The sequence below is a fragment of the Puma concolor genome, chromosome C1, assembly GCF_028749965.1.
Source record: "Puma concolor isolate L17-30 chromosome C1, mPumCon1.1.hap2, whole genome shotgun sequence".
Taxonomy (NCBI): Eukaryota; Metazoa; Chordata; class Mammalia; order Carnivora; family Felidae; genus Puma; species Puma concolor.
The window spans coordinates 122,807,106-122,834,457 of record NC_141674.1 but is presented as its reverse complement, the minus strand read 5'-3'; the positions used below and the strand labels follow the sequence as shown (position 1 = coordinate 122,834,457).

At 33.9% G+C, this 27,352-nt stretch overlaps 1 protein-coding gene across 2 annotated transcripts in view; it reads left to right on the top strand.

Moving 5' to 3' along the window:
* DPP10 (dipeptidyl peptidase like 10) overlaps window positions 1-27,352 on the top strand; it is a 659,495-nt gene that overhangs the window by 320,315 nt on the left and 311,828 nt on the right. For both annotated transcript variants that reach the window (XM_086718449.1, XM_086718450.1), the window contains exon 4: window positions 3,103-3,197. In XM_086718449.1, coding sequence (XP_086574575.1) covers window positions 3,103-3,197 — 95 coding nt within the window. The remainder of the gene's footprint in view (window positions 1-3,102; window positions 3,198-27,352) is intronic.

The window sequence follows — 27,352 nt, the reverse complement described above, 5'->3', positions numbered from 1 at the left end:
GAATATATTTTTGGACCTCAGGATAGAGAGGCTAGATAGTGATTCTATCTTGTCACACCTTTTTATTCAAAACAAAAATGACTGAATCAAATATGTGTTCAGGACAATTGACTCTTAACTTTCAATGATCTGAAAGAAAGAAAGATAATTTAGTCAATGTGCTGTATAGACATGCATGATACTGTGTTTTAAAGAATGTTTCAAATACACCTCCCTTAAAATTTCTGTGCTAATGCACTTTATTCATTGCTCTTACTCACTCGTATCTCATCACCTAATATTAAACAAAATATGACATGGCAATTTTGAAATATAGTTCTAGAAAGTAATTTAATAATGTAATAACAGGAGTATCAAAACGGGAGATTCTACTAGTGATTATAAATCAAGCAGGATAGGATAAATAGGAGACCCAGAAGACCAAATTTTGAAAACCAGAAAAAAAAATTAATAAAGGCAGATATTAGATGCTTTTAAAATAATTCATGCAGGGGTGCCTGGGTGGCTCAGTCAGTTGAGCAACTGTCTTTGGCTCAGGTCATGATCCCATGGTTTGTGAGTTCAAGTCCTGCGTCAGGTTCTGTGCGGACAGCTCAGAGCCTGGAGCCTGCTTCAGAATCTCTCTCTCTCTCTTTCTCTCTCTCTCTCTCTCTTTCTCTCTCTCTCTCTCTCTCTCTCTCCCTCTCTGTCTCTCTCTCTGCCCCTCCCCCACTCACACTCTGTGAGTTTAAATAAACATTTAAAAAAACATTAAAAAAATTTAAATAATTCATGCCAAAATCTGTATTAAATTTTAAGCTAGAGAGTTACACTTGAATTAAAGAAAGTAGTTTTCTCCTGCTAATGCAATGTTGAGTCTAGTGGTAACATTTGCAGGTGTACAGATCTCAAGGTATTTGTAAATCTCAAATCTCTGTACATGTTTTTCAAGTCTAAGTAATTATTCAGCAAAATTTACTTTTCAAATATTAAATTTAGTATTTATCTTCTCAAACAAACTTCGCTTCCTTCTACTTTGGTTCTAAGGAGAACAAAACCTAATTTTCCTTCCTCTACTCTTGATATAATCCATCACCTGCTTAGAGTTTTCTCTAAATGTGAGAGACTCTGGGGCCATACATTACTCTAACCCTTCCACTGAAGAGGAACCACTATTCATATTACAGTTGCTCTCTGAGCTCTTCTTCCTTCTTAAGGCCAAAGACCTCATCCCTGTTTAGAATTCTGTGATGTGTTTGTCCTCTAGAAGAAGAACCACACATTGCTGGCTTTTGGTTTTATCTTCACAGTATAATAGAAAGGGGAAAATTTTTTTCTTTTGACTTATAGTGAAAATATTATGAGGATGTCTTGATAAGGCATGCTTGTCAGGTCTTCAATATCAAGAGGTGGTCCAGAATTGAGAATATCAAGAAAAATAACAGAGGTGTTAAGGTTCGACTCTTTATTCATGCAAACATTAACTGAGAGCAGAAAGAAGACTCGAATCAGCTGGCAAAGCCAAATGAATAACCCAGACCAGTGTTGCTGCTGAGTTATGATCCTAAACACAGGGTAGAAAAGAAAGGCCAGAGAGGAAAGGAATATAAATCAAAATAAATATTTATTATTTGTGTACAACTGTTGTTTGTTCTACATCACTAGAAAAGACAACAGGTAAAGTTAGTGAGAGGAGAACTCAGTTTATTTATAGCTGATGAGAGAAGTTGAGGTGATACAGGCCTTATTTTGAAGATCTGCCCATACAGCCCGCTTCAGAAAGTAACTTGAATATCTTTTTTTTTTTTTTTTTTTTTTGCCTCTTTTCCTACTTTCTTAAAAGACCATTTGTTGTTCCTGATTCAATGTTCCATTGTCCTCATTAAGCTCAAGAGGAACTACTGGCCTCCTGTGCCATCCTTAACCTTAGTAGGAGAGTCATATTGAACTCTCAGTCTTCTTAAATGAAACACAGATACAAAAAAGACAAACTTAAATTTCTGCTAGAATTGATTGCTTCTCATCATATGATTTCTGACTATAGCTTTTTATAATATTGAAATAACTAGAGAACAAGCGAGAAAACCTAGATCTGTCTGAATTTTCAGACATTTCTATATAATCTTCATAATACATGTGAAGACATTTGGGTTCTGAGAAATTGTATCTTGTATAACTTCATTCACTGTGGATAGTGGACCCAAACTCCTTCAATATTGCCTTTCTTCCAAGAATGGACAGAGGGTTAGGGAGGTGCAATACTATGCAAAAGTTAGAATTGAGCAAAATTGGACAGAAGATTATCATTAAAAAAACACTCATGTCTACTTTTATTTGGGTATTTTTTACACACACACACACACACACACACACACACGTATATGTAATATGTATATATTTAACTTCTGAGTATCCTCTCTGACAGCTTTCCCTCCTGTTGATATTTTCAGTCTGACATATTCTTAGGATGATTTAATTTCCTGACATATGTGGTTGAAGTTAACTCCTATATAAGATCAACAACTGTCCAGAAGCCATGTGGTTATTTAAAAAAACCTCATTTCCCTCAGAGATTTTGGGCTGTGGTCACACAAGCCAGATACCCTGTCAGAGACAAAATTCCCAACCTTAAGGAGAAAGATTGGATGGGAATTGAGGGGTGGTAGGACGGGAAGCATAAAGTGTGCATGAGGGTGGTCCAGTAGGAGTAGCTTAGACTTGTGTCCAGTTACGGTAAATGACAGCCTTTATTGTCAGCTTAACTGGATTATGAATCAGTAACAGCTTATCTTGGTAACTGGAGGCATTTTTTGTCCCTTCTTTCTCATCCCGGAATGGGCAGCAGATTTCCCGTATTTTAATTAATTTTTAGTTGTTAAACCAGAAACCTGAGTGGCCCTCTCACTAACCCTGTTTTCACTGCACAATAGACCATGTGCTAGCCAGGCTTCCTGATCACTGCAGAAGATTAATGTGAGCCAAATACAAAAATTTGCTCCGTTATTAAAGGCTAACAATGATTGTTCTAAGTGTGTCTGTTTGTTATGCACATTTTCTCCTCTACACTTCATTGTATTACCTAGTAAATGTGTTTGTCAATTGTTAATATCTTTGTTGTTGCAGATACAGATGTGGTGTATAAAAGCGAGAATGGACATGTCATTAAACTGAATATAGAAACAAATGCCACCACATTATTATTGGAAAACACAACTTTTGTAAGTAATGAAAAATTAATTACTTTATGCATTTCAGTGTTGTTTTGAATGCTCTCTAGGTGCACATAACTTTTTTCTTCTTCAGTTCCAGCACCTGCAAAACATTTCAGGTAAAGAGGGCTGGAATATCATTAGAATCAGTACATCTATTAATAGAAAATGCCCATGTGACCATCTGCTTCATTTCTCTCCATTTCTCTTCATATCTCCCCATTTTAGTAAATGAGAAATGTTTCTAAGAATGAAATTTCCTTACAGTGAATATTTCTTCCAATATTTTCTATGTAAAATCAGTCATATGAATATCAAGATTAAAAAAAAATCTGACACAAGTTATCACAATCTTTTTCTCCCAGTTTTCATTCTTCCTGACTTCTAATTTTGTTGTGGTTTTCTGGATCAAGCAGAAGGCAGGCTTTCTAAAACTGGCCTGCTGGAGTTGATGTGTTTTGCTTTTATGATTTAGGCTTCTATCATTTTCAGTTTGCTTCTCCAGAATCACTGGTTAGCCTGACAATGTTTAAATAATGGAATGTATTTGTTTTGCTCTTACAAAAGAATATGAATCTTGTCTTTCTTGTAAATTCAAACTTCTTAAGGCTAGATTTTGTGATGATTATCTGTTGAGTGAGTGTTAATGAATGAAATGTTGCAGATACTCAAATTTCAGTTGTCAAACACCACTGAAAAATAGTGCACAGTTATTTGCTGACAGTTTTATATAATCAAAGGTTCAGTATATTACCTATAAGATGGCTTTGTATGAAGCCATAGTCCAGAGCCTCAGAGGACCTTCTATGCAAATTAAATCAGTGAGCTAATCATGAGCTACTTTTTTTTTTCTTTTTTCTACTTGTACATCTGAAATAGACCTCAAGACTTCATGTTTATTATAGGATGGCCAGGTGAAATAGACTGGAACCTTCTCTTGTTTAGTATTTTTATATGTTAAGAAAAAAATAGTCATTGAAATCATGAAGTGCTTATATAGTTATATATCTATTAGGCTACATTAAACCAAACATCTGATGTACTTTAGTAATTAGGTCAGCAACTAACAGAATAAGGACATTTTTGTTTTTAAACTCATTGGTTAATTCAGAGATTAGAGGGACAGCTTCTGAATGCAACTGTTCATAAGGCGTATTACTCACTTTCTAAATAAATGGATTTCCTTAGGGCAGAAAATACTAACCCTAATGAAAAAGTTTAATAAACAGAATAGAGCAATGTGTATTATTTTTTAATTGCATGGTCCTCAGGAATACTAGAGAAAAGGCTGAGGAATTACCAAGAGATGTTGAAATGAATGGAAAAGAAGCCTTCCGTAGGATAGAAGGCAGAAAGCAGGAATTGGTAATGACAGAGGGTATGCTAATGATTGGCTGATTAGAGTCAGTATGAATTGATTGTCAGTAAAATTAGTTTAGGGAAAAAAAACTAAATGCATTTTGTTGTTGCTGTTGTTTTGTTGTTTTATCATAAAGTGTCATTTTTGATGTGGAGTATAGACCTTCAGTGGCCAGACATTTAAGTTAGTTATAGGCATTCAGTACATGAAGATTCAGTTATGTGACTATTCCTTACTGACCTTTGCCTTTATACAGGCTAGTGAGGTCTTCACGGTGGTCACAGATTATGTATTTTTTTCGACATTTGGTCCTTGCTTTCTTAGCTTCTATGATACATGTTTTGTTGGTACCTCACACCACCCCCACCTCATCTTGCTGTAGTTTCTCCATGTGTTGATTAATACCATTTTATCTTTGTGCATGTGTGTTTAATCTTTTTGAATCCTTTTGAGGTCTCTTCTACTCTCTTGTATGTAGGCAATGACTCTTAATTACCACAGAGTCATATTTAGCAAATATTCCAATTTACTGATCTTCTAAGATTCATGGCTCCCTAAAGACATTTATCTCACAACACAGATAATTAAGCAATTTATAAGTCCTAGAGGTGTCGAATTGACTGTGGGCGGTGGGGGGGGGGGGTTGGTGCAAGGATAAGGGATTGGAGTGTGGCATATATTTGCAACTAGTTAACTGAAAACTGTAAAAGAAAACAAAAAACAAATATACAACCATGATTCTATATTTCTTCAGAGGAATTCATTTAATCATTTCCTACCCACTCCATGATAGCATTATTAAATGTAGTTGTATTTTCAAAGCTCATGCTAGGCTAAAGTCTGGATTTACTTTCCTCAGAGGCCATTCTGTTGAAAAAAAATCTCTTACTAGAGCATAAGAATTTTATTAACACAGCAGTTTTTTCATTGAACAATTATCAATATTTTAATTAGAATCATAATTAATTGGCTATGATCACTATAAAGGCTGTGTAGTCAAAGTGCCAAGTCAATTAAGAAAATAAACACATTACTGATAGAAATGTGATAACAGAATAGCTTATTATTTGGTAGGAAATATTATTCTAAAATGTAACAGTCATTTTATTACAAAAATTAAGATAACACCACATTGTGATTTCCCTCTTAAAAATATTTTAAATATGAATAGTGTGTACTTTTTAGCTATGTAATCATGATTAGCAGACTCTGAGTAACAATAATACTGGACCTGGCTTTCAAAAATAAAACAAAAGTACATCATTTTCCTAAAATTATTGTCTTAAGGCTTCTTTTGGATTGAAGATAGGTAGATTTTTTAATGAACGAGGAAATTAAAGAGTATATAACTTTTTGAAGATGAGTTGTGCAAAATAACTGGTTTAGCCTCAAAACTGCTCTTAATCATTTTTAAGTGTTTGGAAATGTTATCTCTTAAAGCCAGACTATTTCAAACAAAAGCTCATTCACAATGAAATAATGAAGAAATGTTTCATAAGTATTAGCTGTATTCTTTCTGCTGTCAGTAAATTGAATATCACCAGTGGTCTTAGCAGAATACACCAGCAACCATAAATAGTTCTGTCAAATCACCAGTTTAAATTAGAAGGGAATTGGAAACATGGGCCTGATGTACTAATATGGAAATGGGTGATTGATGGATAAGATTCATATCTTTTTGATTCTGAAAATCTGCAAGAAGCTTCTAAAAACATACTAAAGGGAGGAACTTCATATATGGAAGCAGATGATTCCAAGGAAAATGTTAGCTACACATTTTGGGGGGTCCAACTGTCTTTTTATAGGCCATTAAAAATAGTAGGTTTGACTGGAACCAGGGAGTATTTATTGACTCATCGTGTGTGGAGAGATCTTCCATTGGCTTGCATGCCATCATAATATTTCTATTTATTTGTTTAATTTGTTTTGCCACTAGGTCTGTGGGGGTGGAGGGAATAGATCCAACTGATTTTTTACCACCATGAAATCAAGAAACTTATTTTTCAGTTCATGTTGAAGGAAATAGGTGCCCTATCAAAAAATTCTGGCACCAATAAATACTTACTGGATAGAGACACCCAAAATTTCATCTCTTAAAATTTGAAATAAAGATAAGGAGGGCACTTATTGTGATGAGCACTGGGTGTTGTATGTAAGTTATGAGTCACTAAATTCTATCCCTGAAAGTAATATTATGCTAACTGGAATTTAAATAAAAACTTGGAAAAAATTAAAATAAAGATAGGTTATTAGACAGTTCTGACTGCCTGAGTGGCTTTATATGTTGGCTCTAATCCTGGAGAATTTGTTTTTGTTTTTGTTTTTGTTTTTGTTTTAAGATCTAGCTTTAGCACTATGTGTTGGTATCCTAGTAGTGAGTAATATCAGTATTGTAACTAATATTGATGGGCCAATGAAATCACCGGAATTGCACACTTATGCAGTTGCTGTGTGCATGACAATACAGTTTCTTTCTTTCGAGCAGTGGTTCTCAGTTGGTCTAACTTTGTCATCAAGAGACATTTTGCAAGTCTGAAGACATTCTTGATTGTTATGGCTGGAGATGAGCAGTGAGTGTGCCATGGGAATCTAGTCACAGATGCCACTAAACATTCTACAATGCACAAGACAGCTCCTTCCAACGACAACAAAAATTGGCTAGTCGAGAAAATCAGTAGTGGAAATTTGCAAGATCTGGTTCTAGGCAGGAATACCAGGGAAACCATGAGATAATTAACAGGTAGTTTTTTAGTTTTTTTTTTAGTTTTTTTTTTCTTAAGATGACAACAAGGAATGGTTCTCTTTTTCTGTCAGAAAAGATTTTCAGCTGAAGCTTCCACCTTCATTTTCTTGAGACATGTTTCTTCTTTTTATGGACAGTCCTGGAAAAGAAGACCAGCAGGCATGAATATAATCATTTGGCCTTGGATTTCTCTTCTTTGGATAGGGCAGAGGACAGGCTAAAAGTATGACCCCAGATTTCATATAATTTTCTGGGGTACTTCTAATTGAGACATGTTGTTATTGTTCCAACAAGTTAGTATCACTTACTGGCTATTGTCAACTATTTGACAAAGAAGTAAGTGATTTCCTTTAAGTTAGAAGATGAAAACTCATGACTACTTGATGTTCCAGTCATCATGATTCTTTTTTTTTAATTGTTTTAATGTTTATTTTTGAGAGAGATAGAGCTTGAGTGGGGGAGGGGCAGAGAGAAGAAGACACAGAATCTAGAGCAGGCTCCAGGCTCTGAGCCATCAGCGCAGAGCCCAACGTGGGGCTCGAACTCGAGGATGAGGAGACCATGACCTGAGCTGAAGTCAGATGCTGAACCAACTGAGCCACACAGGTGCCCCAGCCAGCATAATTCTTTACATTGGCATTATATTGTTTAATATAAAATATAACAATAATAATATATGATTTAATTTAATTTTTAGTTAACATAGAGTGCAATATTGGTTTCAGGAGTAGAATTCAGTCTTCAGTTTGGGCATATCTGTCTTCTACCCAAAAGCAATAACCACTCCCTATCATTAGATACATTTATATTTCTGACATTTTTTTTATTATTCACCTTGAAAGTATGTAGTTCCTTTGTACACCCATATTCATTTTAAAAATGATCATTTGTATTTAATTAGATGATGTACATAATTTCCAACTCTTAGGCATCAAAGAAGTATCATACTATATTCACACCATCAATGCACATTCAGGAGAATGGAAATAAGGTAATATTTTTCAGCAAGGATTGGAATATTTTGTTTATGTTTTTTCATTTAAGAAAGAGGACATGGAATCTACTGTGAATATTTAGGTTGTTCAAAATTTTCTCTAAGTTAGATGAATGTGAAAATGAATTCCTGCATAGTTTTACAAGTAATCATTGTCAAAACAGGAGAATTGGAAAGAAAAATTTTGATCCTCACCCTGGAAGTTTCTTCAAGGACAAATATAAAATGTGAGAACAGATACTCTTGTCTCCATATGTTGGCGAGTGTGACATGATTATTCTAAAATTCCATACACTTATTCATACAGTTCCCTATAGGTGATAAAGACTTGAAGAGAGACCACTCCATATTCTTTTTCACCCTTAATTAGCATTGTGAATGATCCAGGAAACAGATGCTACTACATTTATTCGCTGGGATAAAATGTCTTGGATGGTATAAGCATTTTTGCCTTTAATATATCAAAGGTCTCCTTTGTGTAGGAGCAAAACACTACTTTCTATTTAAACATCACTTACTTAACCATTTGAACAAGAGCTTATTACAACTATATCTAATACTCCTCTTAAATATGTGCAATAAAATTATTACAATTCCAGTATTTGCTTCTTTAAAGATTCTTACTTAGTGTTCCCGGGGTTGGGGCTATAAATTTCTTTGGTGTGTGTCAGATAGGATGATGGAAGCTAGCTGGCTAGCGTGGTGGAATTTGTGCAAGCAAATGCATTTTAATAGACCTTTGAATGTTTGCAAGGTCCCTATGACATAAGGATTTCCTTTGTTCCTTCCTTCCTTCCTTCCTTCCTTCCTTCCTTCCTTCCTTCCTTCCTTCCTTCCTTCCTTCCTTCCTTTTTTCCTCCCTCATCTCTTTTTCTTTCTTTCTTTTTCTTTCTTTCTTTCTTTCTTTCTTTCTTTCTTTCTTTCTTTCTTTCTTTCTTTCTTTCTTTCTTTCTTTCTTTCTTTCCTTTCTTGTCTTTCTTTCAGAAAACCTTGATTGGTGAAGCTTTGGTTAATGGAAAACCATGCATGAAGCAGAATTTTGCAACCATTTGCACTAAAGAGTGCAGATATTTTCATAATACATTGGGACTAATATAGTAAATTAGTGTTTCAGTGTGCTTATGGAATGTAATATAGGGCATTCAGCATTCATTAAATGATAATGGGAGCCCATTACAGAGCTAGAAAGCATTCTCCCTGTCTTCTACTTTAGTTTCAATAAAAAGAAACTGAGACCCAGAGAAATACAGTGACTTGCTCAATGCTTTAGTGGAGTTTTAAGACTGGAATACAAATTTCTTGACTCCTAGTCTAGTGTTGCTTCTAATAGGCCTAGATAAGGTTTTCATTTTAAATTCTTCTTAAAGAAATGTAAAATAAGTTAAAATTCTTTCATATTTTTGTATAAGGAATTTCTATATGTATTTGTGTACTTATTCCTTAAACTGTTTACAAAAGATACTTGAATCAAATATAGGTACATGTGTGTGTGTATATGTGTATATATACATATATATGTGTATATCTGTGTATATGCACATACACACACATGTATTTTATCACCAGTTAATCAGGAAGAAAGCAGCAGACAATGAAATGAAAATAAAAAAAATAAATAAAAAGTAAAATGTGTTTTAAATGTTTTTTGTTGCCTTGGCTTTGCTGAAGTCACCATATTTGTTTTTAGCATATTTTGAATTTTCACGGACTGTCACCTATGTCATCATTGTTTCCATGCAGTTATTTTCAGTTCTTGTGGAAATGCTGCTCATGTAAACAAAGAGAAACAACATTATCTGCATTCCACAATTACACATACACACATACACACACTTATATCACCAAGCCACTCACGGCTCTGCTATCCCTTGATTAATCTTTCTGAAAAAATCTAGTCTACATTTGAGATTCTTACATCTCTTAAAAGGTTACAGAGATTTTTCTCCCTCTCCATTTCTGTACTGTTGCTGCATCATTGTTAAAATGACTCATCCTGTCTTAGTCTATTAATGCATTTGCCAACTAATTATTGAGCCCCTGCTACTTATCAGATTATATTCCATGTTCCGGGGATACATGTTGAGGAAGACAGATATATCAAACCAACAACAAACAAATGCTCAAGTAGAAATATAAGCAGTTGCAGCTAGTACTAAGTCCTTGGGAAAAAAAAAGGTGGCATAGAGTGAGGATTAGACAAGGATTAGGTGCCTAGGAAAGGTCCACTGTAGAAGCAACATTTCAAGGTCAGGTAGAAGAGTTTTGTAGGCTCAAAGAAGAATCATTATAAAGAACCTTGGGTAGGAACTGCGTAGATCTATTGTAAGAATAGAAAATATATAAGCAGTGGAGAATGCAGAGAATGTTACCAGATGAACCCAGTAGAATAACTACTAGAAAAATTATGTTGTTTCATTTTGTAAGAAATAGGCACACTTTGATATCTGAGTCATACTTTAAAAGAACACTTTGCTATGTGAGGAATATATTCTAGGGATTTTGAAGTCGAAATTGTAAGACCATTCTGAAGGCTACAACAATGGTATTTCCCCTTTCTCTGTATCCTCACAAATACCTGATGTTTCTTGTGTTGTTCATTTTAGCCATTCTGACAGGTGTGAAGTGATATCTCCTTATGGTTTTGGTTTGTGTTCTCCTGATGATCAGTGATATTGAGCATCTTTTCATGTGTCTATTGGCCATCTGTATATCTTTTTAGAAAAATGTCTATTTGTGTCTTCTTATTTTTAATTGGATTATTTGTTTTTTGGATATTGAGTTTTTTTTAAGTTCTTTATAGATTTTGGATACTAACCCTTTATCAGATACATCATTTGTAAATATCTTCTCCCATTCCATAGGTTTTTTAGTTTTGTTGATTGTTTCCTTTGCTGTGCAGAAGCTTTTTATTTTGATGAAGTCCCAACAGTTTATTTTTGCTTTTGTTTCCCTTGCCTCAGGAGACATATTTAGTGAGAAGTTGCCATGTCCAATTTCAAAGAGGTTACTACCTGTGTTCTCCTGTAGGATTTTGATGGTTTCCTGTCTCCCATTTAGGTCTTTCACCCATTTTGAGTTTATTTTTGTGTATAGTATAGGGAAGTGGTCTAGTTTCTTTCTTTTGCATGTTGCTATCCAATTTTCCCATCACCATTTTTTGAAGAGACCATCTTTTCCCCAAAGGATATTCTTTTCTGCTTTGTCAAAGATTCATTGGCCATATAGTTGTGGGTTCATTTCTGGGTTTTCTATTCTGTTCTATTGATATATGAGTTTACTTTTGTGCCAGTATCATGCTGTTTTTATCACCACATCTTTGTTATATAACTTGAAGTTCAGAATTGTGATTCCTTCAGCTTTGCTTTTCTTTTTCAAGGTTGTTTTGGCCATCCAGGGTCTTTTGTGACTCACATAAATTTTAGGATTGTTCGTTCAAGTTCTGTGAAGAATGTTGTTGGTATATTAATAGGGATTGCATTAAATGTATAGATTGCTTTGTGTAATAATATTGTGTCTTTTACCTCTTTGGTTAGGTTTATTCCTACATATCTTATGATTTTAAGTGTAGTTATAAATGGTATTGATTCCTTGATTTCTCTTTCTGCTGCTTTATTATTGGTGTATGTAAATGCAACAGATTTCTGTTCCTTGATTTTATGTCCTGAGACTTTACTGAATGTATTTGTCAGTTCCAGCTGTGTTTTGGTGGAGGCTTTCAGGTTTTCTGCATAGAGTATCAGGTTCCTTGATTGAAATGTTAAAATTAAAACTTTAATTTAAAAGACTCAAATAGATGATTGACATAATTAATTAAGTAGTTATTGATTTAGAACCCAGATATATGTAAGCTTATCCAAAGATAAATTTTGATTATGTTTTAATTAATTCGTTATGATACATTTTTATATCTTTCATTAAACTTTCACTAGTTTATGAATATCTTAAGAGAAGAGGCCAACCAAAACTTACTCAATTTTTTGTTTTCAGTGACTAGAACAATGATGGCATAGCACAAAGTAGACATGTAGTGTACATTTTATGAATTAATCAGATTTATTTTCTTTTCCACATAGCATCATTTATTTAAATATTTTAGTCATACTGGTCCATGAGAGAATGTAGGAAAAAATGAAATTTAATTAACTCTCCTAAAATTTGAATCAGTTGCAAAAAGGGTAATTTATAAGCCAAAATAATAATTTTCCCCATTCAATACAGGTGTGATCTCATCAGATTACAAGCAAGTAAAAAGATCTTCCAATTATTGAAGTGAATGATATTCATTTTAAGCAGAGATTGACATTTACAGGAAACAATTACTTGATTCTTTGCAACATCTTTATTATTTTGAAACATGGTTAATTTGTAGGCTATCCAAGAAATATATATAAATATAAGAAGCTTCATTTTATCCCCAGATGCATTCATTACTGATTAGACATTGAAAGAAATGTCTCCTGCACCTTAGTTTCAGGAAAATCTGTTCATCTATTTGATTTTTTTCATGTTTATTTATTTTTGAGAGAGAGACACAGAGTGTGAGCAGGGGAGGGCCAGAAAGAGAGGGAGACACAGAATCCGAAGCAGGCTCCAGGCTCTGAGCTGTCAGCACGGAGCCCGATGTGGGGCTCGAAATCACAAACTATGAGATCATGACCTGAGCCAAAGTGGGCCGCTTAACTGACTGAGCCACCCAGGAGCCCCTCTGTTCATCTATTAATTAATGATACGTGATAAGCAAAGTAGGACTCCTGTAACTGATTTTTTTTCCTTGCTTTTGCCTAATGGGAAAACTAGATCTGAATTAAAATTTTACTTTAACACTTGGGAAAGAAATTAAACTATGCAAATAACACTGAATCCTCTGAATGTATCATACTACTCTTCAGTTTCTTTTCTAATTTATCTTCCTCCTCTGTGTGTCTGTGTGTGTTTCTAACAGATTTATTGGCATATACTTCATATACCATAATTGTCACTCATTTGAAATGTACAGTTCAATGTTTTTTAGTATACTGACAGAGTTGTGCAACCATCATCACAGTCTAATTTTAGAACATCTTCACCTACCCTTAAAGAAACCCATACACACTAGAAGTCTTTCTCCAGTTCTGGAATCTTTTCTCTGCAACCTCTTGCAACTAGTAGTCTACTTTGTATCTCTATGGATTTATGCATTTCATTCATTTCAGATAAATGAAATACACAGTATGTGGTCTTTTATGACTAACTTTTGCACTTAGCACAATATGTTCAGGGTTTATATATGTTTTCGCATATATCAATACTTCATTCTTTTTTATTGTTAAATAATATTCCATTGTGTGATATGCTACTTTTTTGATCCATTCACTAGTTAATAAACATTTGAATTGGTTAATTTTAGGGCTACCATGAAACATACAAATGTTTCAATTGAACATTTGAAGTTTTCAGATAAACATTTGTATGCAAATTTTGTGTAGGTACATGTTTTCATTGCTCTTTCTTGACATCTTTCCACTATTGTGCAGTGTAATTCTGGGTCATATGGTAACTCTGTGTTTAGAATTTTGAAGAACTATGAAATTATTTTCCAAAGTGGTCTCGTCTATTTACCTTTTCACCAGCAGTATAAGAGGAGCCAAATTTCTTCACATCGTTGTCAATGCTTGTTCTTGTCTACCTTTTTATTGTAGTCACCTTAGTGTGTGGGGAGTGGTATAACATGTGGCTTTGGTTTGCATTTCCTGAATTTACTAATGATGTTAAGCATGTTTTCATATGTTTATTGGCTATTTGCATTTCTGTAGAGAAATTTCTGTTAACATCCTCTGCCCACTTTTTAACTAGACTCTTTCCATTGCTAAATTGTTAGTGTCCATTTATATCTCCAAAATAGAAGTTCCTTGTCATATATAAAATTTGCAAATCACTTCTGCCAGGTGTGTAATCTTTTACTTTCTGGGTGGTATCCTTTGATGAACAAAGGATTTTATGTTCAATGAAATCAAGTCTATCTATTTTTCTTTTGTCTTATATAGCTTGTTGTTAATCTAAGAAATTATTGGCTAACCATTATCATAAAGATTTACTCCTATGTTTTTGTCTAAAAATATTACAAATTTTATTTTTGCATTTAGTTCTGTGATTTGAGTTAATTTTGTGTATGATGTGAGGCAGGGTATCCATTCTTTTGCCTGTGGGTATTCACTTGTTCATGCAACATTGTTTGAAAAGACTATTCACACAGAATGGTTTTAGCACCTTGTAAAATATCAGTTGACCACCGATGTATAGATTTATTTCAGGACTCTCTATTTTCTTAATCTGTATGTTTATCTTTATGCCATTATCACAATCTTGATTACTGTAGCTTTGTGGTAAGACTTCAGATCAGGACCTGTGAGTACTCAAACATTCTTCTTCTTCCAGATTGTTTTGAATATTCTTGGTCCCTTTCATTTCATATGAATTTTAAGATCAACCCATAAATTAACATTTGGTCTATCCCTAGAGAGTGTTTCATTTGAATTTTAAGGTCAACCAGTAAATTAACATATGGTCTCTCCCTAGAGAATGTTCCATGTGCTTCTCCTTAAAATATATTTTTTTCTAGGGATTTCTGTCTGTTAGATACTTTTGCTTTATAATGTTGTTCAAGTCTTCTTTTTCCGTATTGATAATCTGCCTAGTTCTATCCATTATTGAAATTGGGTCAGGAAGTCAAACTATTACTGTTGGATTGTCTATTTCTCCCTTCAATTCTGTTCATTTTTCTTTATGTATTTTGGAACTTATGCTTTTTGTTATCAAGTACATATTTGTTTACAATTGGTATATTTTCTTGATGGAAATAGTATACAAAAACTGTACCAACATATTTTTATTTCTTCTCTCTCCTTTGCATTTTTGTTGTCTTACAACTTATGGCTTTATACATTTTAACCTAACAATACAATTTAAAAATTATTTTTATGAAGCCATCTTTTTAAATAAATACTGGTAGAGAGGAATTAGAGTGTGTTTATGCTGCCTTTCAGAATTTCCATGCGGTTACCTTTATTAGATCATTTTTTTTTTTTTCTTCATGTGGATTCAGGTTACTGTTTAGTGTCCTTTAATTTCAACCTGAAGGACTCCCTTTAATATTTCTTGGACCACAGGTCTGGTAGCAACAAAAGCTCTCAATTTTTGTTTATCTAGACGTGGCTTAATTTCTCCCTGATTTTTGAAGGAGTGTTTAGTTCAATATAGGATTATTTGTTGACGATGTTTTTTTTCTTTCAATACTTTGAAGATGTCATCCTAACATGTGACATGTATGGTTTCTTGAGAAAATTTAGCTGTTAATCTTATCCATTCTGCGTGATACATTTTTTTTTTCTCTTGCTTACAAGTTCATTCATTGTGATTTTTGACTATTTGACTGTGATTAGTTTAGGTGAGGACCTTTTCAAATTTTTTTAACTAGAAATTTGTTGAGCTTCTTGTACATTAATATTTTTCATCACGTTAAAAAAATTTTACTTATTACTTTTGAATTTTTTATCTTCCTATTTCTCTTCTCTGCATTTTATATTCTGCATTCAGTTTTATCAAAGCAGGAAGGAATATAAGGAATTCCCCAATACAATATAACTAAGTATAATTGTCTGTTCTCACCTTGCTTAGATATTCTCTGTAAAACAGTGAAGTCATTTTCATCATGAGAAAAGTGGCGCTTTGTCTTTAATATTCTCTTCCTTCCTTCCTTTCTTCCCTCCCTCCCTCTCTGCCTCCTTCCTTCTCTCCCTCCTCCCCCTTCCTCTGTCCTCTGTCCTCTCTCCCTCCCTTCCTTCCTCCTTTCATTCCTTCTTCCTATCTCTTTCTTTTAGATAATAGACTCTCTGTATTAACTGAATGATTGCAACTTCTTAGCCATTAATACAGATAATCAATGGTTAAGAGTTACTATATGAATTGGGAGAGATTACAATGAAAATCCTATCCTTTACCAGCTATACTGTCTGACATTATGAACCTTTTCCAGCCTATTTTAAATACCTGGACTATTCTTAACTAGTTCTATCTTATTTATACAACTTTTAAAAATGTTCATCAGGTCCCAGATATTCTTATTTACGCAACTTTGAAAAACTTTCTTCAGGACTCAGTTGTATATACTATTGATTTTAATGAAACATTAAGGAAGAAAGAATATCTAAGATAAATGAATAACCAGATTATAATTTCAAAAAGTAAATTATAATGAAATATGTATTTCTAACTAAAGAAGTACAATCATATTTTATTCAGAATGAGAGATTATTCACATCATTATAAGTGGCAACACCATGGTGTTATTCATTTTAGAAGAAAAATACTTAGAATAGCATTCTACTTTTTTATAAAAGAAGTGGTAAGTTAAGATTTAATTCATATAGATATGTGGAGAAATCTTGTATCCTTACATACACTCATATATTTTTTCTAAAAATAAAAACAAATTCACACTGTGAATTCTCTTTGTTAGGAACAAAGCATTTATAAATTCTGAATAAATCAGAGCTTATATTTGTATAATACAATTCTATGGCATTCGTCTTTATCCTTGGTCATTCTCTACTGTATCCATAATTTATATATGCCCCTTAAAATATTGACATTTAATGGATATTTCAATAAAATATAATTAAGGACACAAATATTCTTAATCTTTTTTGTTGACATTTCTAAAAACAATAGAATGAAAATATATGGTTCAAAACTATAAATAGTTTATTGAACTATCTAATATGAGTCATTAGCTACATGTGGTCTGTTTACATTTATTTTTAAATTCATTAAAATCATGTGAAAATTTAACAATCCATCTCTTAGTCACATCAGCCTCATTTCATGTGTGTCATAGCCCAGTGAAGCCAATGGTTACACATTAGACTGTGTGCAGAATATTTCCATCATCATAGACAGTCCTGTTGGACAGAGCTGGTACTCATGTGCACATACAGTGAAAATAAAAGTTTTCCTCCATATCCTTTTTGAAGACATCCATGTCCACATTTGTACCAAATAATATCAAACAATTCTCCAGAAATAAGTCTGTATGTCTTCATAGGTCTCTACATAAACAACATAATATTTTCAAATATATACACTCTGTGTGTGTGTGTATATATTTCAACAGTATGGAGAGCTTACACTTTTTATTCACTTAATAATGTAACGTGAGGTTCTGTTTACATAAACCCATTTGTTTTTCTCTAATATTATTTGATGGCTATATAGAATTTCTTTGCATGATGTGCTATTTATTTCCTGTTATGCACTTGTAGATACACTTGGAAACAATTTTTGAAATGTATTTATAAGCTAAATTCACACAGTGGTATTGCTGTGTCAAAGGAAATTTGAAATTAAATTTGAAATTTAATAGATAGTATCAAATTGTATTAAACAAGTCAACCAGTGGTATATGATATTGCTTAATACTGTACTCTCGCTGTCACAACATGTTTTTTTTTTTTTTTTTGGTTGAGGCAAAATAACCCTTAATTATTATACTGATTTGTACTTACTTAATTATGATTGAGGTTGGGCATCATCTTGTCATACATGCATTGGCAGTTGGTTCAGTTTTTTCCTATGAATTTCTTTGCACGAACTTTTCAAATTGGAACTTTGCATTGGTGCTCATGTGCAGCAATTTTTTTCCTTCAGATATTTCTATTTGTCCTTGATATCATTGGAATTACTCATTCACCACCATTTGGAAAGCCCTGTAAAAGGATTTTATTTCAAATCTCTTGGTTGATATGTATCTATTATTAACTGGTAAAAAGAAACGAGTAATGAGTCTTACAAAAAAGAAAAAGAAAAACAAAGGAGGGATAATGGAGAAGGTTTTGACTGAATGTCTATAACAAACTCATTCAGCCATAATTACCTATTTAATAACAGTTAAAAGCATCATCTGCCCCATAAGACCTTAGGAATGTACCCCATAAGTTTCCCCTCAATTTTCCACGTGAAATAAAATTCATATTAAAAAAAAAGAAGAAGTGTAAAAACTGAACACCTTCTTCATGCCTTAGACTTAAAACAGTCTGCATTGGAGACTTAACTATATGCAGAAAAGTTATTGATCTTTGTCTTCTATATATTTCATGAGAAGATTAAAGCTATTAATGAACATTTCTGTGAAAGGGGGCAGTACAGGAAATGACTTGTAGATTTGGGGCAGTAAGATGCAATGTTAGTAAATGACAACTCTTAAGCTAATTTACTCTGAAAATTATTTTTGTATCCATCTTTGGAAATCTGGTGAATCTCTAACAGCGCTCCTAAGCACAGTTGAGGAGACCAGCAATATTTGCAACTCTGACTGTGAGATGAGAGAAAATAATACTGTTCTTCAGACTTGGGGATTTGGTCTCAAGACATTGAATGTGGAGGCACTTTATGATTGTTCCCTATTGGCATTCCATTGGGTTTGACTTACTTTGCAGTCCCTCTTTCTTTCCACAACTAAACGGAAAGTTTTGTGCCACCATGAATGTAAATCTAAAATTACTCTTTTCCTTTACTATTGCTCTTTGCTTTAGCAAAGAAGGGTCATGTATGATATCTCTGCTTATCAAATAGATACTGACAAATGAGAAACAAATGGAGAATCAATTTATCATTATGAGTCCTGAGCATGAGTATTCAAAGACCACCTGTTAATGTACTTTAGAAGTACTGATGTTCAGAGGTGAAAACCCAACATTTTTATTCTGTTTTTTTTCAAATAAATTGCATATTCAGAATCTTCCTCTTAAACATCATATCTTTATATTTTTGTTGTTTATATCTTGTATGTATTATAGTTTCACGTTAAAATTAGAGTGCACAGACAGATATTTTACCATACTAAAGAATGCCAAGTAGTAAATGATAAAGATATGGTAAAAAGCATAAGTTAACTTAAAAAAGATGTATAATTAATAATAATAATAAACACTTTCCCAATTCTGATGAAAAATGAACAAAATCTATTTATAGACTTTTTATAAAAGAAGCATTGTTAGTAAACAAATAAATAGATGCTTAATATTATTTATAAAAAGAAAAATGATGACCAACAATGGGATTGTATTTTACACCTGTCCGTTTGGCAAGGCTTAACTCTGATATTCCCAAGTGTTGGAAAGAATGTGGAGAACAGGATCTCTTACTCATTGCGGATAGGAGTGTAATTTGTGTTTTTACTCTGGGTAACCATTTGTCATTACTGTGTGAAATAGAGACTTCATATGCCCCACAGCCCACAAATTCCTCCCTTGATATCATAAGAAAATAGTTGCTTGTGTGCATCAGGAAATGAGAATACAGACATTTATTCAGTCATAGTTGCAAACAACCTCTGGTGTCCTCAGCTGAGCTTGGGCCTATTAATGGACATTATGGAGAAAGTGGACAAGAAGAGTGACTTTCGACTTTGGACCATTAAAGTGCAATTTAGTAAATGACAACTGTTTTTTAACTAATTCACTCTGAAAATTATTTTTACATCTTTGGGGATCTGGTGAATATCTAACTCAGCTTGTGTGTGTATGTGTGTTTGCCTAAATGACATGTTGTTTAGTCTTAATTGATTTTGAACTTTTAATAGATGCATCAGGCAACCCATGATCTTCTTCCATTTCTCTTTATTACTCAGCATTCTGTTACTAATTCGTACATATTTTCATTTAGCTGTGGTTCACTTATTTTCATGATTATTATAGGATATTCCATTATTTTCATATTATTTTCATAGTTATACAGTTATTATTTTCATATTTATGATATATTTTTCTTTATCTGATATTTATCTGGGCATCCTGTGTTTTCATTTGATTGTGAATTATACTATATCACAATTAAAAATTTATTAATCTAATTCTTTGCATCCAAGACCCATTAAGATGAAAACAACTAACAAATATACTCTATATAATGTTATATGGAATATATTTATATGAAATTATTATTTCATGCAAGATAGAAAATAGAGACAGGGGAGTAGATATCAAACATAGTATTATTGAGGAATATTCCAGAATATTTCAAATCTGGAATAAATATGTTTCTTTTTAGTTGCTAGCTTGTCTTCTCTCTTTTTATTTGGGATTATTAATGATAATGTAAATTAATGATGTCATACAAATTTTAAGTAGGCCTTTTATCCATAAGCAAAAGTGATGAGTTCTCAAGCAAATTTACTTTTTGAAGCACCAATATTTTCCCATTTCTCTCACTTCTACAGAAGAGTCAGGTTAAAGCTTTTCTTTTTAATAAAGCAATATTAATCATTATGTTTTTCTTTCTTTTTAAATATAGGGTAATTGCAGGGGCGCCTGAGGGCTCAGTCAGTTGAGTGTCCGACTTTGGCTCAGGTCATGATCTTGGGGCTTGTGGCTTTGAGCCCCACGTTGGGCTCTGTGCTGACAGCTCGGAGCCTGGAGACTGCTTTAGATTTTTGTCTCCCTTTCTCTCTGACTCTCCCCTGCTCACGCTCTGTCTGTCTGTCTGTCTGTCTCTCTCAAAAGTAAATAAACATTAAAAATAAAAAAGAAATAAAAATAGGGTAATTGCACAGTTCTCAGTAGCCATCTTCTCGCCTATGGCAGAAATAAAATTGTATGACTAACATAAATACCTGAAATGTACATATCACATTTTAAAAAATAACTTCATTAATTAGATCTGTGGAATCATAGTCTCTAATATTTACCTGATGGAATATTTTAACAAGAATAGACAAGTGGGGCACCTGGGTGTTTCAGTTAGTTAAGCATTCGACTTTAGCTCAGGTGATGAGCTTGCAGTTTGTGAGTTCAAGCCCTGCCTTGGGCTCTGTGCTGACAGCTCAGAGTCTAGAGCCTGCTTTGGATTCTGTGTGTGTGTGTCTCTCTCTCTGTTCCTCCACTACTTGCGCGCGCTCTCTCTCTCTCTCTCTCTCTCTCTCTCTCTCTCCCTCTCCCTCTCCCTCTCCCTCTCCCTCTCCCTCTCCCTCTCCCTCTCTCTCTCTCTCTCTCTCTCTCTCTCAAAAATAAAAATAAAGATTAAAAAAATTTTTTTTAACGAATAGACAAGTAATTTGCTGCTGGAGAGCTCGAGTCCACCCATCTTAACTTATAAGCCTTCTGTTGAGCATGTATTAATTAGGTCATGATGAGGAAAACTCACCCAGAAATTCTGATGTGATAATCTTTAGGGCTTCCATAACTTTTGATATATTTCTATATGCTCTATTCTTTTTCTCTTTTTAATGTGTTTTAGATGAGGGAGGGGCAGAGAGAGGAAGAGAAAGAATCCCAAGCAGGCTCCACATTCAGCATGATGTCCAATGCAGGGCTCCATCTTACGACCATGAGATCATGACTTGAGCTGAAATCAAGAGTCAAACACTTAACTGGCTGAGTCACCCAGGCACCTCTACTCCTTTTATTTTAATTGAAGAGTGTTTGACACAAAATATTACATTAGTTTCAGGTATATAACATAGTGATTCAAAATTCTATAGATTATGCTATGCTGACGGCAATTGTAGCTACCATCTGTCATAATACATCACTATTACAATACCATTGAGTATATTCCGTATGCTGTGCCTTTCTTCCCCATGACTTATTCATTCTGTAAGTGGAAGCCTGTGCCTCCCACTTCCCATCATCCATTTGCACCCCACCCTTCTTCCTTCTGGCAGTTATGAGTTTATTCTCAGTATTTATGGATTTCTTTCTGTTTTTTGTTCACTTTTTTGTTTTTAGATTCCACAAATAATTGAAATCATGTGATGATTTTCTTTCTCAACCTGACTTCACTTATTTTAGCATAGTATCCTTTAAGTCTATTCATGTTTTCATAAATGGCAAGATTTCTTTCTTTATGGTTGAGAAATATTCCATAGTGTGTGTGTGTGTGTGTGTGTGTGTGTGTGTGTGTGTGTGTGTACATACATACCTACATACATCCTACATCTTCTTTATTTATATATCAATGGATACTTGGGTTGCTTCCATATCATGGCTATTGTAAATACTGCAATAAACATAGGAGTGCACATATATTTTCAAATTAGTGCTTTCATTTTCTTTAGGTAAATACCCAGTAGTGGAATACTGAATTGTATGGTATTTGAATTTCTAATTTTTTTCATGAACATCCAGTCTGGTTTTCACAGTGGCTGCAACATGTTACATTCCCACAAACAATGCACCTGGGTTTCTTTTACTCCACATTTTCACAAATACTTGTTATGTCTTGCCTTTTTGATACTAGCCATTCTCACAGGCGTCAGGTGATACCTCATTGTGGTTTTGATTTGCATTTCCATGATGATGAGTGATGTTGAGCATCTTTTCATGGGTCTGTAGGCCAACTGCATGTCTTCCATTACTCTATAGGCTCTATTCTTTAGTGCAGCTGCACCTGAATGCAATCACTTAAAAGAAAATTATGCTCGAAATATAATGATTATAAAGCCCTAGACAATTTGAAGTCAGTAGAATAGCACACACTGAACTTCAAAGAAATAATTTATATACATATACATGCTACAATATCCTTTTCCTCCTTTCTCTAGCCAAAGCGTTTCCAATTTATTGACTTTTGGGGTAGAGGAATATTGACACTCTTCTCATCAAAGTCACCTTGTCTGCCCTGTTTTTTAGTTATTAATAAAATTCAGAGACTATTAGTTTTCACCATCTATTAAACATAAAAATTGTTGGGCCGCCTGGGTGGCTCACTTGGTTAAGCGTCTGACTTTGGTGCTTTGCACACTGACAGCTCAGAGCCTGGCTTTGGATTCTGTGTCTCCCTTTCTATCTCTGTCCCTCCACCCTGCCCCTCCAACTTGTGCTTGCTCGCTCTCTCTCTCTCTCTCTCTCTCTCTCTCTCTCAAAAAGCATCTTTGTATATAAATATTTAAAAAGTAAATAAATAAATAAAAATAAAAATAAAAATTGTTTTTTAAATGTTTTAGTGTATGGTCTATGATCCAAATCAATAAATATTAATTTGGCTATTCACATTTATTGAGCAATAAATACATATGTGAGATACTCTACAGGGTATCGATCAATAGGTCCCTATCCAATAGTTTTAAAAACTACCTACTTGTACCATGGCATTTTCTGCATTTAGTACTTTACACAATATTCTAGTATCAATAAAATGCATGGTTCCAAGAAAAAAGAGACCATCTATTAAGTTTATACAACATGGATGTCATGGGTATCACAAAGAAATATAACTTAAACACTATACTAACTAATTGAGTAGCTAAGAAAAGAGAGCATGAAAAAAATACAATAAGATATTTGATTTTTAAGTTCTTTGCATATAAACACAGTTATGGCTATAAAAACAAATCATGGCTTGGTTCAGAGCTACCAGATAAAAAACAATCTATTTGCTTCTTCTTTGTTCATTTAATTTGAAGCCAGGCAGAGAAGGAGAGCCCATTCTTAGCATCATACCATGGACTAAATTTTGGTTTGCCTTCTTTTCTAGCCTCCCTTCATCTCCTTTTCCTTTGTATCAGTTAAGTGCGTAGTGACCATTTTCCTCCTCTCATCCATTTAAGGTCAACTGACTTTCTAAAATCCTCCATCATGCATATTTCATGGTCTTTTATAGACTGCAGTGTTGAAGAAACTTATTCATAATATATACTTAATCACATATTTGAAAAATTAGTATTTTATTTTTCTAGAATAAGAGATGATTTTTTCTAAACTTTTTTGTCATGTATCAATAAACTAAAAATGAGATTGAGTGATGAAGGAAGTTATGGCCCAAATAAATTAAACATAAGGGGTATAGGTATCAGTCTGTAGGGAGCTTGGTAGGGTACAGGTGCAGGGAGCAGGAAGAAAAGATCATAGGGTCCACAGAGACCTACCTTCTTGTTTTAATCATTCTCTATGTGTTAAAAATATACCCACTGACACTTGAAGACTTAGAGCATTATCCAACTCAAGGTCCTAGGCCAGTTGTTTTGTTTTGTTTATTTACTTTTGTAAGTAGAGATGGCTATAAATATTTTTATCACCAGCTTGTTGCAAGATCGTGCACAATACCCACCCAAATTGTACAGTTACCATGTTTCTCTTGTGTCTCAATCTTAAGACAACCAAATCCTTCTTACCAGTTAGTGCTAATTTTAACCCCATCTCTTATTCTTCTCCTCTTGCTCTGTCCTTTCTCATTCTCAAGTCCTACAAATGCATATTTTATCTTTTCTGGCACTTCTGACATTTAAGTTTGTGTTTAATGATTTCTTGCCCTGATCTTCAATATCTGACACCTTGCAACACTATCATTATCTTATTTCTACCTCAAGTTATAATGTTTCTGACAAGAGTGAATCATTGCAATAGAGCCTCTTAATAGGGGCATTACTGTGGCAATAAAAGATGTAAATCGCAGTCCCAAACAACCTAGAAGAGCAATCATGAAACAGTGATCAATGATTAAATGAACTGCACATATAATTATATACATATAAGGTCAGATGAATCACTTGAGCTGAAAAGGACAGGGAGTATTTTAGAGAAATACAATTTGAATAAGGAGCAGATCAAGTTGTGAAAGTTTTATAGCAGGTGGAGCAGGTCGAACAAAAGTACAAAACAAAGAAAGCATATACATTTAAGGAATAAAAGTAATAGTAAGCAATACTTGTAATAATTGCATTGTTACTGATCCATCCCTTGTAGGGCATACTGTTTTAGGGGTTTAGTCTCTTTTATTTGATGGGGATAGATTTACATTGAATACAAACAAACTTTCATCTAATGCTTTGTATAATGATTAATAATGAAGCTCCTAGGTATATCTCTTAAACTCCAGGCTTTTATTATTTAAAAAAATTCAAACATCCCCTGTAGGATCTTATGAATATATATTTTTAAGTTCTTTTTATTTTAAGAGAGAGAGAGAGAGACAGACAGACAGAGAGAAGAGGGGAGGGGAAGAAGAGAGGAAGAGAGGAAGAGAGAATCCTAAGCAGGCTCGACATTGTCAGTTGTCACCGCAGAGCCCCACACGGGGCTCCATCTCATGACCTTGAGATCATGACCTGAGCCAAAATCAAGAGTGACCCCCATTTCTCCAGTAATTTTTTTAAGCTACTTGTGCATATTGTTAAGGTTATTCTAATAACATAGTCTATAATTTCACTTAAGTGGGAAACACTACATCATGAATTTTTCACTTATATTGCCAGAAAATATAGGAAAAAGTTACCATTCTGTTCTTTAAGTCCTATAACATTGTCTTCTTGCCCTTTCCTCATCCTTATGGCAATTATTACTTTACCCCAAATTAGCAAACTGGTGGCCCGCAGGTAGAAATTGGCGTCTATAAATATATTTAAAAGTATTGGTCTATAGTTAAAAATCATGAGATTGTAAATTAAAGTCTTGGTTTCTAGCTTATCTTGAAAAAAATGCAACACTAGAAATACTATATGAACTTTCTTAGAAGATGATGGTTTTCTGGAGCCGAGGGACCACTGCCCCTTTTCGATAGTCTGACTATTCCATTTGCCCTCAATTTACCGATACAGCTTAATTCTTCTTGTCTATACTCTGTCCCTCTAAGGCATTTGGGTGTGGGAGTCCTACTCTACCATAGACTATAGAGAAACAGAATGCTTGTCTCATCCTTTCCAATATTAGATGGAAAGGATTTTAATGAGCCTGGTTTCTCAACCTTCTAGCACTTTCAGTTCTACTATGGTAATGGTAATATTGTGAATGTTCAAGAAGTGAGTTTTGGTAGAATTGAATGATACATGTGAATGAGGTACTGCAAAATCTTCCCAAGCTGCCTAGAAACATGCATTTTCTTCTCAACTTGATCAAATGTCTTGCCTCCCTAATTTAATTGGTTTAGTTAACCATCTGCATATTTATTTTCCTCTGTTTATCCAACCTTGCTTGGCTTTAATTGAATGTTCCTGGATGGCAGAGTTCATGCATTTTAATGCCCTTTGTACCATGCCCAGCGTCAAACAATGCACTGGTAGGTGTAATTGCTAAATAATTCCAATAAACACATGCAGAAAATATTTCTGCATCCTTTTATTTCAATAGTAATTAAGCAATTAAATATATAGATAACTTAATAGCCTTATTGGCAATAATAAACCTTTCAAAACACTAATTTAAAGCCATATCAAGTTGAGACTCAACCAGAACTGTATTAGTATCTGTAATTAGGGTCATTGTAGATCAAAGGGTCTCCTGTGGCCGCTAGAAAGAATGAATCTCCCAGATGCAACAAATGATAACATTAATGGTTTATGCTAAGAGAGATTTGCCTGAGACTTCTGATGTCCTGTGACTAAGCTGCAAGAATGTGTTTCTTACACGTGTACCATCATCAGCAAGTAACTTTGTAGCATCAGTGACCTGCTCACAACTCTCTAAATTCAGAGAAGGTTCAGCAGCTTGGGCCCCTGAAAAGGTATTTGGAAAGTTTCCCAGTTTATGTGCTGTATAAGCTGGAGGCAGTATAGTGATAATTAATAAAGTGCCAGACTGGATAATTGTAGGAACTGTAAAAGATACTATAAAATGTTGTTACCGGAGGCACAGACACACCTGTGAATGTGTGAAGTTAATTTCTGTGAGGAACATCACATGTGAGTGGATGAGGACGACAGAGGTGAGATGTTCTTTAAATAATTCAGAAGGGAAGCTCTCTTCCAAAACGTAAAGAAAGGAACTCCTGCTGGTGAGATAATGCAGGATTTATTCAAGGAGTTTCTCTTGTATTCTCTTGTTATACATACTCATCTTCTTGAGCAATTTTTAAATAAATAGTAAACCTCCCTTTATTGTGTAACAATACACCTCTTGACACTGTAGTATTGAAAGACCTGATCTTATTTTCTCAATGTCACCCTAAATTCTGTGCAGACAAATTTCCATTAAGTTTTCCTACACAGTAAGTTAATGACAGAGAAAGGAAGAATAAGAGTGAGGATACCCACCTCATAATATTTTCATGAGGAATATTGAGGACTATTGAGATTTGCTGAATTATAAGCAATTTACAGAGCTGAT